Below are 23,576 nucleotides of genomic sequence, written 5' to 3'. Positions count from 1 at the left end.
TAGGAAGTGGTATTAGGGAATTATGTAAATTTCCTCCATTGCATGGAAGCAAGTCTCAATTGCCTGTAATCACTGTAATAACTAACTGCCTGAGCAACCACCGTGATCACAGAAACAAGCAATCCAGGTCATATCCAGCAAAATAGCCTCTTTTATTCCTTTCTTTTGCTACAGCAAAATCAGGATGTGCATGCAGAACCCAAAGACTCACCTATCCTTGCCATATGCTCTGCTTTCTTCACCTCTTGCTCTGCACGGGTCTTGAAACGATTTGAAGTATATTTGTACATCCTGTGATGATCAAAACTTAATTAGCAATCTCAGCAGTAAGGTCAAACCAAGATTTCATCACTGTATTCCTGGAGAATAAGATCTTCACATTCTACTGTACTTTTTTCAACAGACTGAATAAATGAAGGAAGTTTACATATCAGTAACTGCGCATTTTGGGGAGTACTTAGGACATACCTTTAAGTCAGAGATGTTTTAGCTGTAGCTGCAACCACAATACCCCCTTCTACATTATCCAGTGGAGGTGCAACATATGCCATATTCTTGGAAGAAATCCCCAGGTTAAGGGGAACAAGTTCAGAAGTGAAAAAGAGGACGGAACATATTTATAAAACTTCTCCAAAACCTCCCATTCTACATAAACACCCCTTCCTTTCTCCTGCAAATGGCCATCTACACATGCAGTTTCACAGTTCACATCTCTAAGCAGGGCTAGCTCAAAGCCTTTAAGTAGTATAGGAATTGTATGAACACAGCTTCAAGCTGCAGCTTCAAAATTTCAGGACATTACCATATGCTACACATGTGACTCACAACCTTGTAAAGTGTGTTTGATTTGCAGTGACTTGTTTTACCTTCCCTGTAGCATAAAATGCCAAATGCAGATTGCAATCTAACTATGACTATTGCAGAGTAAAAGAGGCAAAAGCTCATGAGTATGCGTCACTTCTACGTAGAGATGTATAACTGGGGAAAGAGATGACACCAAGGATGATCAGAGCCTGCAAGAACTCAAGCCACCTTGGACATAAGGTTTTGGAAGTATCCAAAGGAAAATCCTGTCTAAAATACATTTTTATGGAGGGGAAAAAAAAAAAAAAAAGTCTCCAGCATTTAGCCAAAAGTAAAAGCCACAAAAATGCTGTTTTTACATATGGGAAAATGTAAGGACTTAGAGCTTGATTGACCAGCTCATTAAAGTAGGAAGAAGCACATTTAAGTCCCAATGAGATAAGATTCCCCCAAGTGAAATATAGTCTATCAAGATCCATGAGAAATCACCTTGCACAGATGAAAAAGATTGGTTATATATGTTTTTGTGGGTTAGCACTTATGTGCTCAGATGTCAGAAACAGTCTAACAGAAATCCTTTATTCTCAAATCCAGTAAACTCAAAACACAAGCACAGTCCACTTAAATACATTTCTGCATCTAGTAAACTCCTTCGCTGCTACTCATAAGGACCTCCTCATTGCAGATAAAGCAGACGCACACTAACTCTTCCAGAAAATCACCCAATAACCAGGAGATGCAGAGTAAGGTTTTGTGTGGCACAGTCTCTTCAAATCCACTTAAAAGGTGATTTAAGCTACCTGGAGCAAAGAGTCAGAACATACTCTCAAAACCAGAACTACCTTCAACATGCTGGCGTAATTACATTACCTCATCCACATCCTGCCTTACTTTGCTGGGTGGGAGGGAACAGGGTGAAGCTGAATTATCTCAACACCCGCAGCTCTTAAGACAGAGAAGTACCTGAGCATGACCACAGACAGACTGCTTTAGAAAGTGAGGTACACCTCACCTTTCCAACAGGACACACAGAGCACAGCTGTGGAACAACCCAGAGAGGCAGTGAAGGATGTCATCCCAACTCTATGCCCTCCTCCCTAGTCCTACTCCCCGTACGAGCTTCAGGTGCCTGCAGGAGTGTTCAATATACCAAAAGCAAACCAAGGACCACTGGAACTCAGATCTGGTTCCAGATAAACTGTCCCAGAGACTAACCATTTCAAGAAAGAAGAAACCAGCCAGCCATTATGTTTCACTTTAGTTTCCAATGCCAAATGACTTTGGCCACAGCCAGGAAAGCCGACATTTAAATGGTCTGGAACATCATATCTAGCAAAGACATATGTAAGACCGATAGACAAGAAATCCAGATGATATGATAGCAAAACATATTCAGCCGTCTTCAAAAGGTTCTCTACAATCATCCTAGAGTGCCCTCATAAAAGTAAACTCCTTGCACATGGTTCAGTAACACCTGGTTCACAGTAACAGCCAAAGAAAGCAAAACAGCACACACTACTACTGCAGCCACCAACACCAGATGTCTGCTGTGATCACTGGCCATTCGAACGGCTTCCATATAAACTGACATGCAAAACTGCCTGCCTACTTCTAGCTGTACAGCCTGCACTGCTGAACAAGTTCCAACAGCAACTGTGGGAGGAAGCAGATGAAGTAACCCTTTAAGAGATGAAAGCAGCTTCCAGGGAGTCTGGTACTGTGGTATCATGCCTACAAATGCTGCTGAATGATTTGCACAAAACCAGCCTGCTCCTGACTCCTGGACATTACAGGCTCCCGAAAGGTTTTGAGAAGTTGGTCCCAGCTGGTCCCAGCCCACAAGGGTTCATGAGGGGTAGGTCCTGCCTAACAAATTTGATTTCCTTTTATGATAAGATCACCCATCTAGTCGACCAAGGGAAACCAGCTGATGTGATCTTTTTGGGCTTCAGCGAAGCTTTTGACATGGTTTCCCATAGGATCCTACTGGACAAAATGTCCAGCATAACAGCTAAACAAAAACATCATGTGATGGGTGAGCAATTGGCTGACGGGCAGGGCTCAAAGGGTTGTGGTAAATGGGGCCACATCAGGCTGGCGGATGGTCACTAGTGGGGTCCCTCAAGGCTCCATTTTAGGGCCAGTCCTCTTCAATGTTTTTATAAATGATTTGGATGTAGGACTAGAAGATGTTTTGAGCAAATTTGCTGATGACACCGAACTTGGAGGAGTTGTAGACTTGGCTGAGGGTGGAAAGGCCTTGCAGAGACATCTGGACAGATTGGAGAGCTGGGCGAACGCCAGCCACATGAAGTTTAACAAAAGCGAGTGCCAGGTCCTGCACCTGTGATGGGGCAACCCTGGCTATACATACAGACTGGGCAATGAGACGCTGGAGAGCAGCCCCGCAGAGAAGGATCTGGGGGTTGTGGTTGACAGCAAGTTGAATATGAGCCAGCAGTGTGCCCTGGCAGCCAGGAGGGCCAACCATAGCCTGGGGTGCATCAAGCACGGCATTGCTAGTCGGTCGAGGGAAGTGATTGTCCCGCTCTGCTCCATGCTGGTGCGGCCTCACCTCGAGTACTGTGTGCAGTGCTGGGCACCACAGTACAAAAAGGACATTAAACTGTTGCAGAGTGTCCAGAGGAGGGCGATGAAGATGGTGAAGGGCCTAGAGGGGAAGACGTATGAGGAGCGGCTGAGGTCACTTGGCCTGTTCAGCCTGGAGAAGAGGAGGCTGAGGGGAGACCTCATCGCAGTCTACAGCTTCCTCGCGAGGGGGAGTGGAGAAGCAGGTGACCTATTCTCTGTTATCACAAGTGATAGGACCCATGGGAACAGTGTTAAGCCGAGGCAGGGGAAGTTTAGGCTGGACATCAGGAAGAGGTTCTTCACTGAGAGGGTGGTCGCACTGGAACAGGCTCCCCAGGAGTCACTGCACCAAGCCTGTCTGAATTTAAGAAGCGATTGGACTGTGCACTTAGTCACGTGGTCTGAAGTTTTGGGTAGACCTGTGTGGTGCCAGGAGTTGAACTTGATGATCCTTATGGGTCCCTTCCAACTCAGGATATTCTATGATTCTATGATTCTAAGCCTTTCACTGATCTCTAGCAAAAGGTAGAAGATAACTGGAGCTCTTCTGGGAAGAGAAACTACTTCCTCCATGGTCTTGGATATCCTGGATATCTTGGATATCCTTTCACCTGAACAGTAAGGTCGTATTAGTAATTGACTATACAACCCACAGAAACATAGCTTCCAGAAAGAACAGTGACAAAAGGACAATAAGTGTCCTGCTCAAGAGACAAGCTGTTATTCCTGATGAAGAACACTGTAACGGCAGTAAAACCTGGATTTACACAGTAAAGGCATTTAAACACGCTAAATCCGGTGACAAATCTCCATTCTTTGTTCTCTAACACCAAAAAATTAACCTGCAGACAAGCCACTGTTAAATGTTTTTCCTTCAGAGATGAAGACAAGCTGACTTGCAATCCTACAAACAGGAGAGAACACACTGCCTCCTGAAGACAATCTTCCTAAGCAGATCTTGCAAGCAGAATGCTGTACCTACCAAGACCTGATGTAAAGCATAAAATGATCACTTCAAACAGAAGAACACCTAGCCAGAAGTTCACCAAGAGGGATGTAAAAAGACTACACTCAGGAGTCACTCCTTAGATCAGCATCAAGTAATGCTCTTTGCATGGCAAGCTGGTTTATAACGGACTTTCTTATAAATCCAGGAATATAAATGGATAGATGTGTGTTTATGCTAATGGATGAATGCCATTGCAACACAGTAGTTCACTAGCCTTTAATCAGGACATAAAATTAACAATCAGGCATCATGACTCTTCCCCAAAGATGAGCAAATAGCCCTTACATATAAACACACAGCAAACCATCTCTTTGGGCTGTCATCCAGGAGAACCTTCACTACCTGCTACACATTTGTTTGCTGGACCAAAAAAGTACAATACTAATCTGGCATAGACTGGACAAGCACTACAACAAACAGCTATGCTGAAGCACAGAGCTGCACTGCAGCATTAACTGAACTCTAAAGGAATGCCTTAACATTGGTATGCGCCCCCTTTGTGCACCTATACAAACCAGAGTCATTTTGTAAGTTCAGGAAAGCAGTGTTAAACTACAGAACACTCAAAACCCAGTAAATAAATGGGGATCCATGACCTCTGGCTTCAACTCTAAAGGGAAAATCCAGGGCACAAGCACCTTTTCAGCAGGTTGGTAGAAATAAAAATCCCCAATAGATGTAAAAACAGTAACTACAATCTAAGAAAAGACTAATCTATTGTTTTTCCTTAAGCAGGCCCCTCAAGAGCAAGCCACCTGAGAGAAAATAGGCTCTACTAAGGTGTCTGAAGGTAAGAGATCAATTTTCACAGCCTGTCCATGGCATAAGGTGGATGCCTACCAGAAGGGCTGTACTGGCTCCCACAATGAAAGTTTTAATGTGTCATCCCAATGGACATGCAGCTTCTGGAATCCATGCCTGGCATTAGGAGCACGATACAAGAAGAAAGCAGTTTGGACATTTTCTTCAAGAAAGGCTATAATTGCCCCATGTCCACAAAGATCTACACTGTGTTCTATAAGGCAGCCTTGTTTGGAGTCTTTGCTTCTGAACTGCAGAAGTGGGTATTTTAAATGTAAATGTCTTTCCAGCTGCCACATAGCAATATGTTATTCCCAAGAAAAAAAATGAAAAAAAAAAAGAAGAGCAGAGAGAGAATTGTACAGAATTGGTGATAGGGATCCAGAATAGCTGATGCCTAAATTGTCTAAACAGTGACTCTTTTCAACAGAAAACAGTCCAGTGGCTTTGGATGGAACTGAATCAGTCTTATCCCTCCTCAGGAATCAACTACTGACCATTTGCAAAAAGAAGATACTGAAGCAGATCAACATCTGGAGTGAGTTGGTATGCCAGTATTGTCATTACAATGCTGGCAAAAAATACGTAGTGAGGACATCCTGTCTTTGAGTCTTGCAAGAAGCTGGTCTCTGATGAGATAAAAACTTGTGCCCTCTTTTGCTTTCCCTTGCATAGTACTGTTTTGGACTGTGGCAATTGATGAAGTAGCACATGCAAGATACTCTCAACCCAGCGAACCACGATTTACAGTGTCAAGTCATGCTGTACCAAATTGACTGCCTCTGAAAATGAAACGACTGACTATTTTGACAAGGGGAGAGCAAGGGATGCAATCTCCTGTGACTTCTGTGAAGTTTGATACCACTTTCCAAATTTTAATTTAAGAAGCTGAGTAAGTATGAGCTTGACAGGCAACAGCCAACATTGCTTCACTAAGGGCAAATCACACCTCACAAATCACCATAGATGGGATGATAGCACTGGTGGATAAGAGAAGAGCAATTGATATCATCTGCCTAGACTTGTACAAAGCATTTGACACTGTCCTGCATGACATCTTTGTCTCTAAATTGAAGAGACATGGATTTGATGGATGAACCACTTGGTGGGTAAGGAACTTGGCTGGATGGTCACATTCAGAGAGTTGCGGTCAACAGCAAAATGTCCAGCTGGAAACCAGTGACAAGTGGCATTCCTCAGGGGTCAGTATTGGGTCCGGTGTTATTGCGGAGAATGGACTGAGAGCAGCCCTAAGGAGAAGGACCTGGGGGTGCTGGTTGACGGGAAGCTCACCATGAGCCAGCAATGCGTGCTTTCAGCCCAGAAAGCCAACTATATCCTGGGCTGCATCAAAAGCAGCGTGGCCAGCAGGGTGAGGGTAGTGATTGTCCCCCTCTGCTCTGCTCTCATGAGACCCCAACCTGGAGTAGGGTGTTCAGCTCTGGGGCCCCTAGCACAAGAAGGACGTGCACCTGTTGGAGCAAGTCCAGAGAAAGGCCAGATGATCAGAGGGATGGAGCACCTCTCCTATGAAGACAGGCTGAGGGAGCTGGGGCTGTTCAGCCTGGAGAAGAGAAGGGTCTGGGGCAACCTTATGGCAACCTTCCAGTACCTAAAAGGGGCCTACAAGGAAGCTGGTGAGGAACTCTTTGTCAGGGAGTGTACTGATAGCACAAGGGGTAATGGTTTTAAACAAACAAAAAAAAAAAGGTAGGTTTAAATTAGATATTTGGAAGAAATTCTTTACTATGAGGATGGTGAGGCAACTGGTACAGGTTGACCAGAGAAGCTGTGGATGCCCCATCCCTGGAGGAGTTTAAGGCCAGGTTGGATGGGGCTTTGAGCAACCTGGTCTAGTAGGAGGCGTCCCTGAACATGGCAGGAGGGTTGGAACTAGGTGGTCTTTGAGGTCCCTTCCAACTCAAACCATTCTATGATTCTGTGTTTACTTTTAAAGGGAGACAAATTGCACAAGCTACTTTTGATTTACAAAAGCATTAGATTTTCCATTATCTTCCTGTTTTTCCATGATGTCAACCCCACATCCTATAATCTTGTGATCTGTTTCTGTGGCTTTAACATGGAGTTATGCAGGATACACACAGAGAGCAAAATGCTAAACCTCTTCTGTAAGGAAACTCCTGCACACATATGCAGACTTCCAGTCTAACACTTACCTTGGCTTGTACAAGCAGCAGGAAAGTCGCTTGGTTTGTACTTTGTGTCCGTTTATGAATATCCTCATTCTAGGATCAATATAGAGCACAGCAGCGTAGGCACGGAAGGAACGGCGCTCAGGCTTTCTGTAATAGATGGATGTTTACAGATATTAATCAGTTTGTTCAGCATTTCACTGCAGGACTACCTGGAGACATTCTCCCTATTATATCCACATACCTCAAAGATGACCCCATCAACTTACCACCCGAATAACCAATGTCTTATTTGTCAGAGTGCTCATCCTTGTCCCTCCTCTTTCCTTCACAATTTTTCCCCTTAATTATTCTCTGCTTAAAAAACAGCCATCACATACTACTGTCATAGTCTCGTCCTCTACCCAAACCAAATGAACAAGTTTCTCTGTTGAAAACATTTGTAAGATTCTTATTTCCCAAGAAACTGCTACCCAGGTTCCAAATGACCAACAGAATCACCTCCCCACACTACTTTTCACTATCCTGTGACATATCCTGGCACCTATTCAGCAGGATTCACACCTCATTCAGTTGTGTTACCATGTCATCTCACAGGCATCTTCTCCAAAACATGCCAAAGATATAACCTACCTCCCAACAAAGAGAATGAGGTTCTTTCCATTTTAATCACCCTTCAGGTAAATTAAATGAAGTTCTTCTTTTACTTTTTCAGCCTGTCTTCTGCAGTGATTTCCTACCAAGCTGTGTACTTTAAATTCTGTTACAAAACACTACCATAAATGCTGTTACTGTACACATTACTGTAGCTTGAAAAGGCTGTTCTGAATACAATTAGATAATAAAAGTCAAATCTATGAACTGGACCACTTAACACTAACTGCCCCGCTTGCTAGCGCATTCTCTTGCCCTTGAGTTAGTTAGGAGCATGCTCCAACAGAAACTGCACTGAACAAACACAGAAATAGCATCACATGGAAGAAGCAGCTCCTTCCATTCATCAGTGGTAATCATGAAAGCTCAGCAGCATGCGCAGTGCAGGTCAACGAGGCTGACCTGCACAGAATATTTTGTTGCCGTTCATTTAATCAAATTGAACATCAGTTTGACAGTGGCACAGAGTCATTACCAGCTGCCATCCTGACAAAAATATCTTTGACTGTAGAAAATTAAACCTATAGCTGAGGGCTTCCTCCCCTTAATACAGATAATTAAAGAAGGGTATTGAGTTTGCTGCTTTGACTAAGCTGAGACGAGTCAAGGCAGAAATTCACAACAAACACACAAGCATAACATCTGTGAGCTATTTACATGCATGAACTCCAAATTGCTGAAGAACTAAAGAACGTCTAAATTCTCCTACTCACCACAGAAAGAGAAGCTTTGAAGAAAACAAACATATGCACACAGCATATAGCTAAACCCCAAAATATAGTTAGATCAGAATCCAAGGGCCTGTAACATCAGTCATACTTACGTTCCCTCTGGGGGTGTTTCTGCCATCTGAATATCTTGGAGGTCAGAAGTCACATCCAGCTCTGGTTCTCCATTATCCATTAGCTTGAGGTTAAATATGATCACCAAGGTGCCTAAGCAAGCAAGAAGTTGATCAGGTGAATCCCACCCAAACCCTCAAATTCCTTGCCCATGACCAGCACCAGAGATACATACCTTTCTCACCACGGATCTTATTGAACTGCTCCATCACTTGCTGTTCTGATTTGAAAGGGGAATACTTGTAGATGAGCTCTGTCTCAATAGCAAACTTCTCCATGTTGTCAGTCACAGGCTCTCGGCTCTGTGCATTCCAGGTGGGCAGTGGAACAATGACCTGCAAATAGCATTACACCAGGAGCAATTCAGACCTACCCACTCCAGTCAGCCATTTACGTGAAACGAGGTTGAGCAGTAGCCCTTCCTAACTTGTCAGCGGTTTGCACAACTGTCAAATGCTCAAGGACCTTTCTTTTCCAGCCTCCAAGTTACTTTTCTAGAACATCTAGTCTTATATGAAACCATTTCAAAGTAATCTGTGTGGTTTTGGCTGCTCAATGTTAACACAACCAACATCATTTTTACCTCTTGTAATAACTTTCATCTAACAGTAAAAAAAAAAAAACACAAGTTTTGCTTCTTAAAAAAAAAAGCATCAACCTCTGTGCTCAACTCTTCTCTTGAACTGAAGAATTGTTCTTCGCTTATTTTTCTGATTTCATTTTTTCTTCTTGGTAGGATTCTAACAAGATTGGCTTTGTGTTGTTTAGAACATGAACAAAGATAGAATTACAGACTGCAACTGTGTATCAAGGACAGCAAGTCCTCTCCTTATTTTAGAAGTAAGCTCAAACCAAAACTTCTAGCTCCAGAGGCACTATGGGAACTACATTGCTGCTAGCTAGCCACTAACAAGCACTGCTCCCTCAACAGCTTTGCTGTACAGCTCCCTCCACTATCAAAATGGAAAATCCTTACATACTATCCCAGTGCGAAAACATAACTTCTCACTATTGGCTATGCCTTAAAAATACTTGCACATGAGCACAAAAATACTTCCGTGTTAAGAGTTCAGATACAGAATGGTATCTGAACTATCTGTTAAAGATATACAAGTTCTCAATAGTTAGAACCATACTGATTTATGACTTAAAGAGATGCAAAGAGATGCATCTGGAGTTTCTGACCTATGGGGAGCATCTTCAATCATACCTTTAATTCTCTACAGATAATCAAATATGAACAATAAATTTAAATACATCTCAAAATCAGATTTTGTGGGAAAGGAAAACACAAGAAAGTCTGGACATAGCCTGAGCTCAGCATAAGCAACATCAAGTGATATTAAGCCCTACAAACCCACAGTAGTTTAGAGAGACCTCTTGAACAGATTTAAAACCAAAAGGAAAAATCAGTCATGACTTTGCAGATCCCCTACCAGTGTATCCCCAAGAGAAAACCATACACTGAACAAAACATAGTGGAAATCCATACTGACACAGACTCTCTCCTTCAAGAGCTGGGTGAAGTTCAGATGAGACAGTATTCACCATATTACTTCGTTACAATATTTTATGTACAAACCTCATCAATGCCTTCTTCCTCATGGAATGTCCGTGACAAGAGAAGGCAAGTCATGGTGTTGTTTTTCTTTGTGAAAAGGATAAAGTCTTTCCCAATCCGCATGGAACCCCTGGAGACAGATTTCAGGCAGCATGTTATACTTGATGATCAATACGTTTCAGCAAATTAGCACAATTTACGCTAATTCTTTAAAAACAGACCAAGTTATGTTTTCATTCCACTATGTTCGAGTATGAGACACCAAAAACAGATTAAGATGGGTAAAAAGGCTTAAACAGCAGCTACCCTCTCTCCATCATTCCTTCCAAAAAAACATCTAAATCTGGACATTTTCACAGGAAGAAATGGAGCTCTCTAAATTCTTTCCCTAAAAGATTAACACTAATCACAATTAAAAAGTGCAAAATGGAGCTTTCCAAACTCATACTATGAAGAAAGTTTAAAACAAAGGTTTTGTTTCTAAATCTGAAAAAGTTGACAACAGTGAGATGTGATAATAACCTTCAAATATATGAGCAGAAATGTAAGTCAGTGAGATAATGAATGCAGCCTTCATTTCGCTGTACACACAAATGAATAGCAGTAGACAAGTTTCTGGGAGACAATATATTTTCCAATGTGACAGGAACATTAGCAACTCAGCAATTCAACTTATCAGCTAGCTATCACAAAAAGGACAGTCCTCCTCCTCCTAACTCTCATATTCCCATTAAGACCTTCCTTCCCAATATTCTCTTTTATCCTATCAGCCAACTCCTCCAAAAACCCTCAACAGAGAAAAATTAACATTTCATCAAAAGCTGGATCAGGGGTTCTGTCGGTTTATTTCTCTTTAGATTAGACCAATGTAATAGCAAACATCTCCTTTGCACATTTAGGCTTCAGTCTGCAATTCCTAGCTGCAATATAGTATGCCCCTCACTCAAGTTTAAGAACAGGTGAGAGTTCTGCCCTGGAAGAGCACAGGTAGAATCTGAGATCTGTCCTACACTGAAGATGGATTGATGATATCTCAAGACCCCTTTCAACCCACCCTGATTTCTATTCTCCCCCAGATATCTATTGAATCACACAGATTCTCCCACTAGGATGAACATACATCAACAAACCACATGGAGACCAGAAGCATAAGGCAGAACAGACAATCAGAGTAATCTATAAAAGTCCTCCAACTTTCTCAAACAGGTTTTACAGTTGTGAATGGTTTTTCTCTTTCATATCAAATCTGTTCCAATCAGCAAGATTTACTTCTGTTCATCTGTCACTTAAATCCCACCCCTCCCCTCATTCCTACCATCATTCCCCTTCATCTCTGTGCAATTCATAGAATCATAGAATGGCCTAGGTTGGAAGGGACCTCAAGGATCATCTAGTTCCACCCCCCCGCCATAGGCAGGGACGCCACCCACTGATCAGGTTGCTCAGGACCTCATCTAACCTGGTCTTGAACACCTCCAGGGATGAGGCATCCACAATCTCTCTGGGCAACCGGTTCCAGTGCCTCACCACCAGACAACCTTCCTAGAGAAAGGCTGCAGCACTATTTTGTTTTGATTTTACTATTTGTATGATATTGACATATTAAGGTCGTTTTTTTCCTGCTTTCATTTTTTCCACCTGATCCATTCCCCTGAATCACTTAAATATAATGGAAGACATTGTCATCAGTTTGAACACGCTTCTCTACTCATTCTGTTCATAGAGTTCCTGCACACCAAAACACGGTATCTTTCTTTAGATTTCATCTCCAAGCGTTTTTCTGGTAAAAAGATACACACCTCCAAGCAAAAAATACGTTTGCTATCTCATCTCTAACCTCCATAATCTCACGAAGCTAGCTTTTAATACCTACGATTTCAAGCCGTTCCCATACTGCCCAATTTGAGTTGACTCCGGTGATCGCTTGGCTGATTTACCAAATTGAATAACACTGGCAGCTTCATCTGGAATGAGAGACAGGTAGCAAATCCAAAGTTTGTTTTAATATACACAGAGGCACATATTACAATGATGAATAAGTTTGTATTTAAATAGCACAGAAAGACTGCTGCAAGGAAGAGGCCTGAAGGCCAAGCCAAGGTCTTGCCCTGAAGCTCTACCATCCAGCCCCATAAGAACTACACTGGTCAACGGCACTGACATCGGAAGTTTTGTACAGATGCTGTTACGCTGACAAAAGGAGTTTTAAGTTTCAGACTAGACCAGTACCCCATCTGAACTGGGTAAAGATGTTCTCTTTTTACAAAAAAAGAAGTCAACAAGATGATCTGTTGTGTTAACCACAATTACCAATGTGCTCATAAATAAACCAAAATCCAACCCTGGGACACTGCAGCTCTGGTTCTACTAACACCACAGACTCAAAACCCCTGGTACTCGGGCATAAGTCACTAATACAGAAAGGTCTTGAATTCAGAATAAACTGAGTACATTTTCTTTATGGAGTTGAGCTGAACACTACCACCAATTACTGCACTAGTAAGACAAAAGCTATTTTTTTGCAGCAGATTCCTGGACAACTGACAGCAAGACAGCTACGAGTATAAAAGTAGTACTAGCAACTACCACAGGAAGTCAGAGCATTTTATTGGCACAGGACAAAACAAAAGGATATGATAGTTTTACAGATGAGAGGGTCTGTCATTTTTAGTTCAAGCCTTTCCATTGTTCAAGGTATAAAGCCTTTTAATATCATCCATAGGACAGAACAATTGTACTTCCTTCTGCCAAGAGATAGCAATCGTTTCACCATAGAATTTACTGGGAAAAATTAAATACAATTCCAGAGATGAGGGAACACAAAGTGCCTTAACAGGAACAATCATTCAAACAGGAAGGCTAACAACAATTACTGCCCTCAATGCACATACAAGCTGCAAGGGAGGAGGGGACAACTATTTCAAACACAACTTTTGACAGGATTGCAGTACTTCTTCCCTTTCCTCAGCCTACTAGGGTGTTTTCTTGCCAGCCAAAGCAAACATAAGATTCTCTCATATTTGGAGATCTGGACTTTTTTATTATTACTATTGTGTCAGTTTTCAAGCCTAGTCAGACAGGGGTATATGGGATATTATAAGAAGAGAATATTACTGCCCCCCCCCCCCCTTTGCTATACTAAGAGTTGTATCAACAGCTATTTTTAAGAAAAAATTCAGAAGTCTAAAAAAGGAAAGGAGTAATTGCCTGAAGCATTTCCTCACTCAGAAAAGGTGAACATATGGTTTATCATTCAGGGTTGGAGACCTAAAGCCACCCTAAAAAGGTGATTCTTCTTGGGAAGAGAAGGATAAACAATGCCCAGAAGAAGGGACTCCTGAAGGGTGAGGGAGCTTCCCTCTCTGCTACAGTTTGTCTTTGGGAGAGACTTAGTCTTTACCCTCCTCCCAAAAACCAAGGTATAATTTATTTTTTTCCAAATTTTTAGTTAAGGCTCTAGAGGGAGTTTCACTTATAACTATTTTAGACACACTGTGTTCATTTTGTTGTGTCTCAGAGTTACTAGACTTTAAAAATAAACTCCCTGGCAACAAAAAGAGGGTTGACGTGATCTATGCCAAACAGACAAGAAAAAAAAAAAAAAACAATCTGAAGGAATTCAGTGAAGAGGGCAGATTGATATTCAAAGCTCAAGAAAAGGAATCAGGTCTTGCACTAGGAGTACAACAACCCCATGCAATGCCACAGGCCGGGGGGAAAAGCGGCTAGAAAGCTGCATGGTAGAAAGCGATCTGGAGGTATTGGTTGATAGCCAGGTAAATATGAGCCAGCAGTGTGCTCAGGTTGCAAAGAAGGCCAACAGCATCCTGGCTTGTATCAGAAATAGTGTTGCCAGCAGGACTATGGAAGTAATCGTCCCTCTGTATTCAGCTCTGGTGAGGCTGCACCTTGAATACTGCATTGAGTTTTGGGCCCCTCACTACAAGAAGGACATTGAGGTGCTGGAGTGTGTCCACAGATGGGCAACAGAGCTGGTAAAGGGTCTAGAGAACAAGTCTTGCGAGGAGTCGTTGAGGGAACTGGTGCTGTAGAGAAAAAGTGGCTCGGGGAGACCTTATCACTCTCTACAATTATCTCAAAGAAGGTTGTAGTAGGGTGGGTATTGGCCTCTTCTTCCAAGCAAGAAGTGATGCAACAAGAGGAAATGGCCTCAAGTTGCACTAGGGGAGGTCTAGGTTGGATATTAGGAAAAATTTCTTCACTGAAAGTGTTGTGAGGTGTTGGAACAGGCTGCTCAGGGAAGTGGTTGAGTCACCATCCCTGGAGGTATTCAAAATAGAGGTAGATGTGGTGCTTAGGGACATGGTTATTAGAAGACTTAGCAGTGCTAAGTAAAGATTCGTACTTGATCTTGGAGGTGTTTTCCAACCTAGGTGATTCTATAATTCTAAATTAAAAAAAAAATCCTAATAAGAAACATCAAACAGCTGGGATATAGAACTGGGGGATAGAGCTGTTTAATTCTGGAGTGTTGTACCTCCAGGACAGCAACAGAAAACCCTTCTGAATGACATGCTATTACAGTAGGCATGCTGTCTGGCACAGAGCTCACCAACTATCGCTCACAAACCAGACCTCCCCACTGCTTCTCTGGGACTGTTGTTTGAGATGCATCATGTCAGTGCAAGTAGCAACAAAACAGTATCTGCAAAGTGGCTTGCATCACCTGGGGAGACGACTCTTTTATTAAGGAGTGTAGTAATAGAACAAGGGGTAATGGTCTTTAAAAAACAAAAACAGAAAACAACAACAAGCTTAGATTAGGTATTCAGAAGAAATTCTTCACGATGATTTACTAGAACAGGAAGTCCAGAGAAGCTATGGGTGCCCCATCCCTGGAACTGTTTTAAGCCAGGTTGGATGGGGCTTTGAACAATATGATCTACTGGAAGGTTTCCCAGCACATGGCTGGGGGGTTGGAACTAGGTGATCTTTGAGGTCCCTTCCAACCCAAAACATTCTATAATTCTACGAAAAGGCAGTCACTGCAGACAGACCTGGCTTCACCCTTTCACAGAATGTTAGGGATTGGAAGGGGCCTTGAAACATCATCTAGTCCAATCCCCCTGCCAGAGCTGGAACAACTCGATCAGGTCACACAGGAACACATCCAGGCAGGTTTTGAAAGTCTCCAGAGAAGGAGACTCCACAACCCCTCTGGGCAGCCTGTTCCAGTGTTCTGTCACCCTCACCGTAAAAAAGTTTGTCTCATATTTAAGCAGAACCTCCTATGTTCCAGCTTGCACCCATTGCTCCTTGTCCTATCATTGGGTGTCACAGAGAAGAGTCTGGCTCCGTCCTCCTGACACTCACCCTTTACACATTTATAAACGTTAATAAGGTCACCCCTCAGTCTCCTCCAAGCTAAAGAGACCCAGCTCCCTCAGCCTTTCCTCGTAAGGGAGATGCTCCACTCCCTTAATCACCTTCGTGGCTCTGCGATGGACTCTCTCAAGCGGTTCCCTGTCCTTGAACTGAGGGGCCTGCAACTGGATGCACTATTCCAGATGTTCTGTCACCAGGGCAGTGTAGAGGAGGAGGAGAACCTCTCTCGACCTACTAACCACACCCCTTCTGGTACACCCCAGGATGCCATCGGCCTTCTTGGTCACAAGGGCACAGTGCTGGCTCATGGTCATCCCGCTGTCCACCAGGACTCTAGGTCCCTCTCCCCTTCACTGCTCTCCAGCAGGGCAGTCCCCAACTTATGCTGGTGTCTGGGGTTGGTCTTGCCCTGATGCAGGACTCTACACTTGCCCTCGTTATATTTCAGTAGGTTTCTCCCCGCCCACCTCTCCAGCCTGCTGAGGTCCTGCTGGATGGCAGCACGGCCTTCCGGTGTGTCAGCCACTCCTCCCAGTTTTGTGTCATCAGCAAACTTGCTGACAGCGCGCTCCATTCCCTCATCCGAGTCACTGATGACTATATTAAACAACACTGGTCCCAGTCCCGACCCTTGAGGGACTCCACGAGATACAGGACTCCCACTTGACTCCATCCCATTGACCACAACTCTCTGGCTTCTTCCCTTCAGCCCGTTTACAGTCCACCTCACTACTCGATCATCCAGACCACACTTCCTCGGTTTAGCTGTGAGGATGCTGTGGAAGACAGTGTCAAAGGCTTTACTGAAATCAAGATACACCACGTCCACTGCCTTTCCGTCATCTATCCACCCAGTTATATCCTCATAGAAGGCTATCAGGTTGGTCAGGCACAACTTCCTCTTGGTGAAGCCTTGTTGACTGCCCCTAATGACCCTCTTATCCTTGATATGACTAGAGACAATGCCAAGGATAAGTTGTTCCATCCCCTTACCAGGGATGGAGGTTTAGCTGACCAGTCTATAGTTACCCGGGTCCTCTTTCTTGCCCTTTTTGAAGGCCAGAATGACATTTGCTTTCTCCAGTCCTCAGGCACCTCTCCCAATGCCCATGACTTACCAAAGATGGAGAGGGGTCTAGCAATGACTTCCATCAGCTCCCTCAGCACCCGCAGATGCATCCCATCAGGATCCATGGACTTACAGAAGTCCAGCTTGCTTAATTGGTCCTTAACCCAGCCCTCATCAACCAAGGCAAACTACCCCTTTATTCTGACTTCATCTGCAGCCTCAGGGCTCCTCAGGAAAGCCTCTGGCATTAGGACCTTTGAGAAAGGTCCTCCTGTATTTTTGAGTCCTCCAGTTAAGCATACAACCTGAGTACAGAAAGTCATCCTTCTTGCCTTCTCCATACAATCACCCTCTGTATTCACATTATTTCTACTACAAGTACTCCATCTAACGACAACATATTCAAACAAACATCTCACATCCAAAGTATCTTTCTTATTGCGTGTAGGTAATCAGCTTAAAGCAAGATTATTTCCAGTCAACTTTTCCTTGGGACAGTGGAAAACGGGGAAGAAGCTCTGAGATCTTTCATTACCTTAACAACTACAGATACAAACCAACTATCTAAGTGAAATGACTGAGCACAGCTAGTTATTGAGGAACCAGTTTCATACAAGTTCCTATAGAGACCCAAGATTTATTTCAAAAATCCATCAACACAAGAGGAAACTTCAGTGTGCTAACAAGACTGTAGACACACTTACCCTTAGAAATATGCAGGCCACTCTTCTGACACTGGTCCTCTAAGTGTCACTGACTACGCGCAAAAGCATGTATGTTTGCTTTTAAAGAGTGCCAGAATCCCAAATACATTTAAACACTGTTTTTCACCAAAGTATGCCTTGAATACATAATATTTGAAGAAATACAAGATCTAAAAAGTAATCAAGACTTTAGTAGTTAACTGCATCCAGTAAAACAAAAGCACTTTTGAGCTCCCAAACTTCAAAATATAGCTTAAGCTTACTAGAGCTGGTATAAAAAGCAAGTTAAAGACTCATTTGCTTCTATCATTTAGATAATAGAATTACAGATTACTTCCTAAATTAGTTATAATACTTCAATCTACAAACAGTTTTTGAGTCATTAAAATCTTGCAACACCTTGAGTCCAAACAGTAGGTTAAATTTCTCAAATCTAAGTATCCTCAGCAATGACACCACTGATAATATGAGAAATCTCAACCTGAGATATGCAACATAAGATCTAGAGTTTGGTTTTCTAATTGACTCATATTTAGTCTCCCATGAAAAAGCTTAACTTTTGAACCAGTGCTATGATCTTCATATTTCCCTGCGAGATGCACTGCTTTTTAAAAATTATCTGTACTATGATGACACTGAATCCTCAAATATTTTGAAGGTTTTTTGACTCTACAGCATAAGATAGGAAGGCTGCAGTTTAAGTACAAACGTTGCCAAGCAGAGAGCTCCTCAAAGCAGGAGCTGCCATCTTCAAGATGCAAAGAAGGTGGTGTGGATTAACAGTACCGTTCAACGATGCTAAAGCATTGCAAGAAGGCTTTACTTCTGCTAGATCCAACAGTGATTTACATAAGTTCTTATGATGAGGCAGACTTGCATTTATTATATTCTTCTCATGCTCCTAAGATATTATATTATCAAATATTGATCACTACCACAATGATAATGATGAAAGAACAGAAAAATGCTTTCAAAGTCAAGCTTGAAATTTTTGTCATGGCACACTTTCATACTAGAGACAAGATAAACTAATCACTCAGCGGCCCCTAACATGCTCAGAAACCTTTTCCCTTTTCTGGCTACATTATTCTCCCTCCAGCCCCAAGGCCAACTTTGGTATGCTGGAAAACTACAGACCAGGCTGACTCATCTCTATGATGCAGCACAACAATTTTCTTAAGTTTTCTGCAAACTGAAGAGGTGAAGAGTTTGATAAGTGATACAGCGTGACAGTGAAGAGGCAGGAACACATACCCAGGCACAAAACTTCCCTCTTTCAACAGGACCAAGCTGTTAATTCAGTTTCAGCCATAAAATGAAACCTCATCTTGAAAATATAAACGTAACTTGTGTCACTTACTTGAATCCATTCCAGTTCCATCATCCAAAAAACACAGCATGAATCCACCTCTCAGGTCTTCTCGTTGTTCTATGAGAGAAGAATTATTCAATACTCCCATACAGAAATTTGAGCTTCATAAAATGGAATCAAACTAAACAGTGTTCATGAGAAAAGTAACGCAATAAACTAGACTTCCATAAACTTAGTACAGCTATGCTCTAAAAAAGGCACCTTTTTTTTTTTAAATAACAGAATGACTAATTTCTCCTACACTTTAACTTCTATGTAAATATATGCTACAACAGTGTATTGTAAAAGCAGGTTTCCTAAACACCCAGTACAAATTGCTGTTCACTTTGTTATCTAACCTCAGCTGAAAACTGATCTAGCATACTTGTCTGAGTCACTTGTAATGGCACTACTTTTTTAAAGTTAACAGACATCGGGGCACACGACAAAAACCAACAGGCATAAACACCTTCACTCTTATTCTACCAGTCGCAACACACATTTGCGGTCTAAATCCAAGTTTTAACTTGTGACTTGGCTGATGACATGCAATGAAGCAACAGGAGTGACTTACCAGTATAAATGTCTATTCTTGTGGCATCTGCATCTCTACAAAGCAATAAAAACACAGTCAGTATTCAAACGTCAAATAGAAATGAAGCTAAAAGGCAGACACATGCAATAGTTTCCAAGATGAACCAACTGCACAGATCAAAGTCCATAGGCCTAGCAGGCAGCACTAACGTACAGGTAAGAAACACATTGTTCCAGTTTTTGCCTATTTGAACCCAAACTCAAATGAAAAACATTGCTACTATACATAATTAAACTTAGTTACAGTGAATATCACTGACTTTTTAACAGAAGTCATGCTAAGGAAAAAAAAAAAAAGCACATTTCTGAGCTCCTTCCTGTATGCAATCAACACCTAAATTTTTTCTGTCAAGCTGCCTATGAAAAGCTTAGTAACTTCTGCTTAAAAGTCCATCCAAATACATTCACGTTTGTCATAAGAAACTGTCATTAAAAGATCATTTAATTAAAGGCATTCATATGCTCTGTCCTCTATATTGGAAAAAGTAGCACATATAGCACTATTGCCTGCTTCTCACACCAATTTTTTTATTTTATTTTTTGCTATGTGCAATATAGACCTTCACATATCTTTGGTTTACTGATCAGAAGAGTGCAGTTGTGCTATTGCAATAAAACCCTACTTCCTAAATGCCAAGTCACTTTATTTCATCCTTGTATCTCTAGTCAAGTAAAACTACTTTTCCCAGAAGGCTAACAACGTATAAGCACAGTTCCTCCTCTGGGAAAAGAGAGATAAGAAGTTTGAAAAGAAAAAAAGCCTCAGTCTAAAATAAGCTACATTATGTTGTAGAAAAAGTGAAAACAGCAACAGCTGCTGATCTGAGTTAAAACACAGTTCAATACATAGGCACAGACTCCTGGCTAGCTTCCTACGAAGACTTTTTCCAAAGAAATTTTTCAGTTCAGCTCCTTACATTACTAACTGCATAGTGTGACAATTCATGCTTGATAGAAAGTAATCTCAAAATATTTCCACAATATCACATCATAATATTTGATGAAGCTGAAGGAATAAATATGCAAGGCTTGGTATGCAGCTATAGACTGCAATATGAGAGATGTGGCCTAAAACCTCTAATTTCCAAGTACCAACTCTCTCAATTTTCACAATTGCTCTACTTGTTCTTGCTCTATTTTTCAACATCCCACTTCTGATTTCATTTTCATCCTATAACTACCAGGAGCCAAAGATTATTGAAGGATCTTAAAGTCCCAACTCCAGTAATTATTATTTTACCAATTTCTTTAAACAAAAAGGGAGAGTTACTTTTTCCTTAAAAAAAAAAAAGTGTTCTAACAATTTCCCTTCTAACGTTAGTTATTCTGTGATTGATTCAAACTTACCTTGTTGGGAATACTACTTTGTTTTTTAGGGGTCAAATGTGGCAGTATAAGAGGACCAACTGAAACACACTGTGTTCAGTTTTGGGCCCCTCACTACAAAAAAAAAAAAAAAAAAATCGAGGCCCTGGAACACATTCAGAGAAGGGTTACAAAGCTGGTGAAGGACCTGGAAGACAAGCCCTGTGAGGAGCAGCTGAGGGAACTGGGGGTGTTTGGTCTGGAGAAGAGGAGGCTCAGGGGAGACCTTATTGCTCTCTGCAACTACCTGAAAAGAAGCTATAGGGAGCTGGAGGTCAGCCTCTTCTTGCAGGTAACTAGTGATAGGACAAAAGGGAATGGCCTCAAGTTGCGCCAGGGGAGGTTTAGGTTGTAAAATAGGAGACATTTCTTCTCAGAGTGGTCAGGCATAGGGATAGGTTGCCCCGGGAAGTGGTGGCATCGCTGTCCCTGGGGGTGTTTAAAGAAAGGTTGGACGTGGTACTCAGGGACACGCTTTAGTGGGAGACAGTAGTAGTAGGGTGATGATTGGACCAGATGATCTTGTCTTTTCCAACCTTAATGGTTTACATAATCTGCTATTGACATTTACACTAAGCTATAATGAGGTTTTCTATTTTTGTTTTTCTTAAAGTCTACTAGAAGTGAAAATTGCTCAAGATCTCCTAAACAGACAGACTAATTAAATCTTTACTGAATCTCCCTTGGGAATTAGGCAGTCTCAGAAACATACCTGGCATTATCCACAAGTTCAGCAAGGGCACCAAATAAGAACTCGTGGGTAGTTCTGCAAAAAAACAGAATCAGCAGGGTTACACTGACACGGAAGAGAGACCTTTAAATAAACACTAATCTCAAACATATTTTAAACAAGTCAAATCATATGTCTACAATACCAATGCCTTCTACTGACACAAGACTAAAAATTAGTGTTTTACTATCTGCTGGGAGCAGATGCTCAGCAGAAATGCTGCCCAATGGAGAGTCTGTTTCAGCAAACCTGATTCTCTTTATGTTCTGAAAAACATCGCGTGGTAAACTCACGCATTCTTAACAGACATAGCAGAGAAAGTTAGTGACCTGTGAACAAGTCATTGCCTATGAACGAGAAAACAATTCATATAAATCCTCAATTATTCACCACATTGCCAAGTCTCTTTGTGGCAACTAAACAGTGTCTATATGTAAAATAAGGACAGATTAATATTACAGATAAGGTCCGTCTCTACCATGCACATATTCACATAGCAAAAGTTATTTCTAACATGAAGAAATTTCCAGATCCTGGTAGACTTCCAATAAATGCAGCTGCTCCTAGTTCAGAAAAAAGACAGTCTTCTGCTACCACTGTACCACACCACCTTCCAAACTCAATGCTAAAATCACCCAGACAGCTGCCACTAGCACAGTCACGAAAGCTATGTTTAGCTTCTAGCCTTTTAATTACCACATTTTATGAGCAGCACCCATTAAAAAGGCTTTAGTTATGTACCTTAACCTTGGAAAAAAAAAAAAAAAACCACAGTGAGGAAACATTAGAGCTAGTAAAATGATTCCAATATGTTGCCCCCAACATTAATGTAGTATCTCCACTGAAAGCCCAACTTCTTGACGCATTTTCAAAATCCAATAATTATTTCACATGTAGATGAGACGTATCTACCCCAATATTAACTGCAGCTACAATACCTGAAGAAACAGTTGATCTTGCTGAACCAAATAATTTAATCTACCCAACAAGGATTTATGCAGTTTATTTTTTCTCTAGAATGGCTGATGAAGAGACTGAGCCCTCAGAAGATGTTTTTATCTACATATTTCAGTTTGCATGAAACCTCTTCACATACAACCTGTTTTCACTACTACACAAAAAGGCCAAACAAATTATACCTAAAAATCAGATTTTCAGCTTTAGAAGAACAGGTACAAAGGTACTTCCTGCACATAAAATATATGGCTGTCCAGGATGTCAATAATTACAAAACAAATTTTCATATTCATCTTCAACGTCATGAACTCTAACCCATCAATGTAGCTCCAAGTTGAGATAAAATACATCAGTTTTCAAAGTTATCGCTAGAACTACAAGAAGGGAGCTTTCCATCTCTCTAAGCTTCCACTTGTCCATAAAGAAACAGGTGACAGAATGGAAAGAGTGTTCTAAAGACCATCATACCAGTCAAAAAGCTTTATCAGAAGCTCAGACCTGGTACTCCTTCATTTGAGCAGGATTTCCTGTGCACATATTTCAAGTGCTCCCTATCATTTAGTTTAACTCTACAAATCAACGTTCCAGAAACACATTTAAAATTAACCTGTGTCAGGGGAAAAAACACAAACAAATGGATACAGTAGCGCTAGTAACTATACTTCGTAAACAGCTTTCACTCTACAATTTAAAGAATACTTAAAATCAAGGAAAAATGTTAACAAGGATTTCCAAAGAAAGATATTGGAACAAAATAGCTGAAAAATCATCGGAAGATAAGAAACGCAAGAGAAAAAATTATTTCTAAATAGCATGACACCATACCCAACTTAAACACCTACCAAAAATGGAATCTCTTGTGCTGACCAGGTAAAGTGAAACCTTGCTACAAGCAAGCGAAATCAATTCAAGCTATTTACCACTAACAAAAACGTGTATACACTATAATTACCTTGTATTAAGGTATATTAATCTCAACACTAAGACTCCTGAAATGTCCTGAATTATCTTGTCAATATCTAATTAAAGTCACACATACTGCTT

General features: G+C 41.6%; 1 protein-coding gene across 4 annotated transcripts in view; it reads right to left on the bottom strand.

Moving 5' to 3' along the window:
- MORC2 (MORC family CW-type zinc finger 2) overlaps positions 1-23,576 on the bottom strand; it is a 51,257-nt gene that overhangs the window by 23,800 nt on the left and 3,881 nt on the right. For 3 of the 4 annotated variants that reach the window (XR_014573515.1, XM_083803657.1, XM_083803658.1), the window contains exons 2-10: positions 21,558-21,611; positions 19,461-19,495; positions 18,896-18,964; positions 12,290-12,380; positions 10,438-10,546; positions 9,031-9,190; positions 8,837-8,948; positions 7,384-7,509; positions 212-291 (exon numbers count right to left, since the gene is read on the bottom strand). Coding sequence is in view for 3 of the 4 variants with exons in the window: in XM_083803657.1 (XP_083659783.1) it covers positions 212-291; positions 7,384-7,509; positions 8,837-8,948; positions 9,031-9,190; positions 10,438-10,546; positions 12,290-12,380; positions 18,896-18,964; positions 19,461-19,495; positions 21,558-21,611 (836 nt within the window). In the remaining variant the exon portion in view is untranslated. Of the gene's footprint in view, positions 1-211; positions 292-7,383; positions 7,510-8,836; positions 8,949-9,030; positions 9,191-10,437; positions 10,547-12,285; positions 12,381-18,895; positions 18,965-19,460; positions 19,496-21,557; positions 21,612-23,576 lie in introns of those variants that run through there. The other variant, XM_083803659.1, reaches the window with a different exon arrangement.

The sequence above is a fragment of the Anser anser genome, assembly GCF_964211835.1.
Source record: "Anser anser genome assembly, chromosome: 18".
NCBI classification, from domain to species: Eukaryota; Metazoa; Chordata; class Aves; order Anseriformes; family Anatidae; genus Anser; species Anser anser.
Note: the sequence above shows the minus strand (reverse complement) of the source record. Positions and strands in the feature narration are given on the sequence as shown.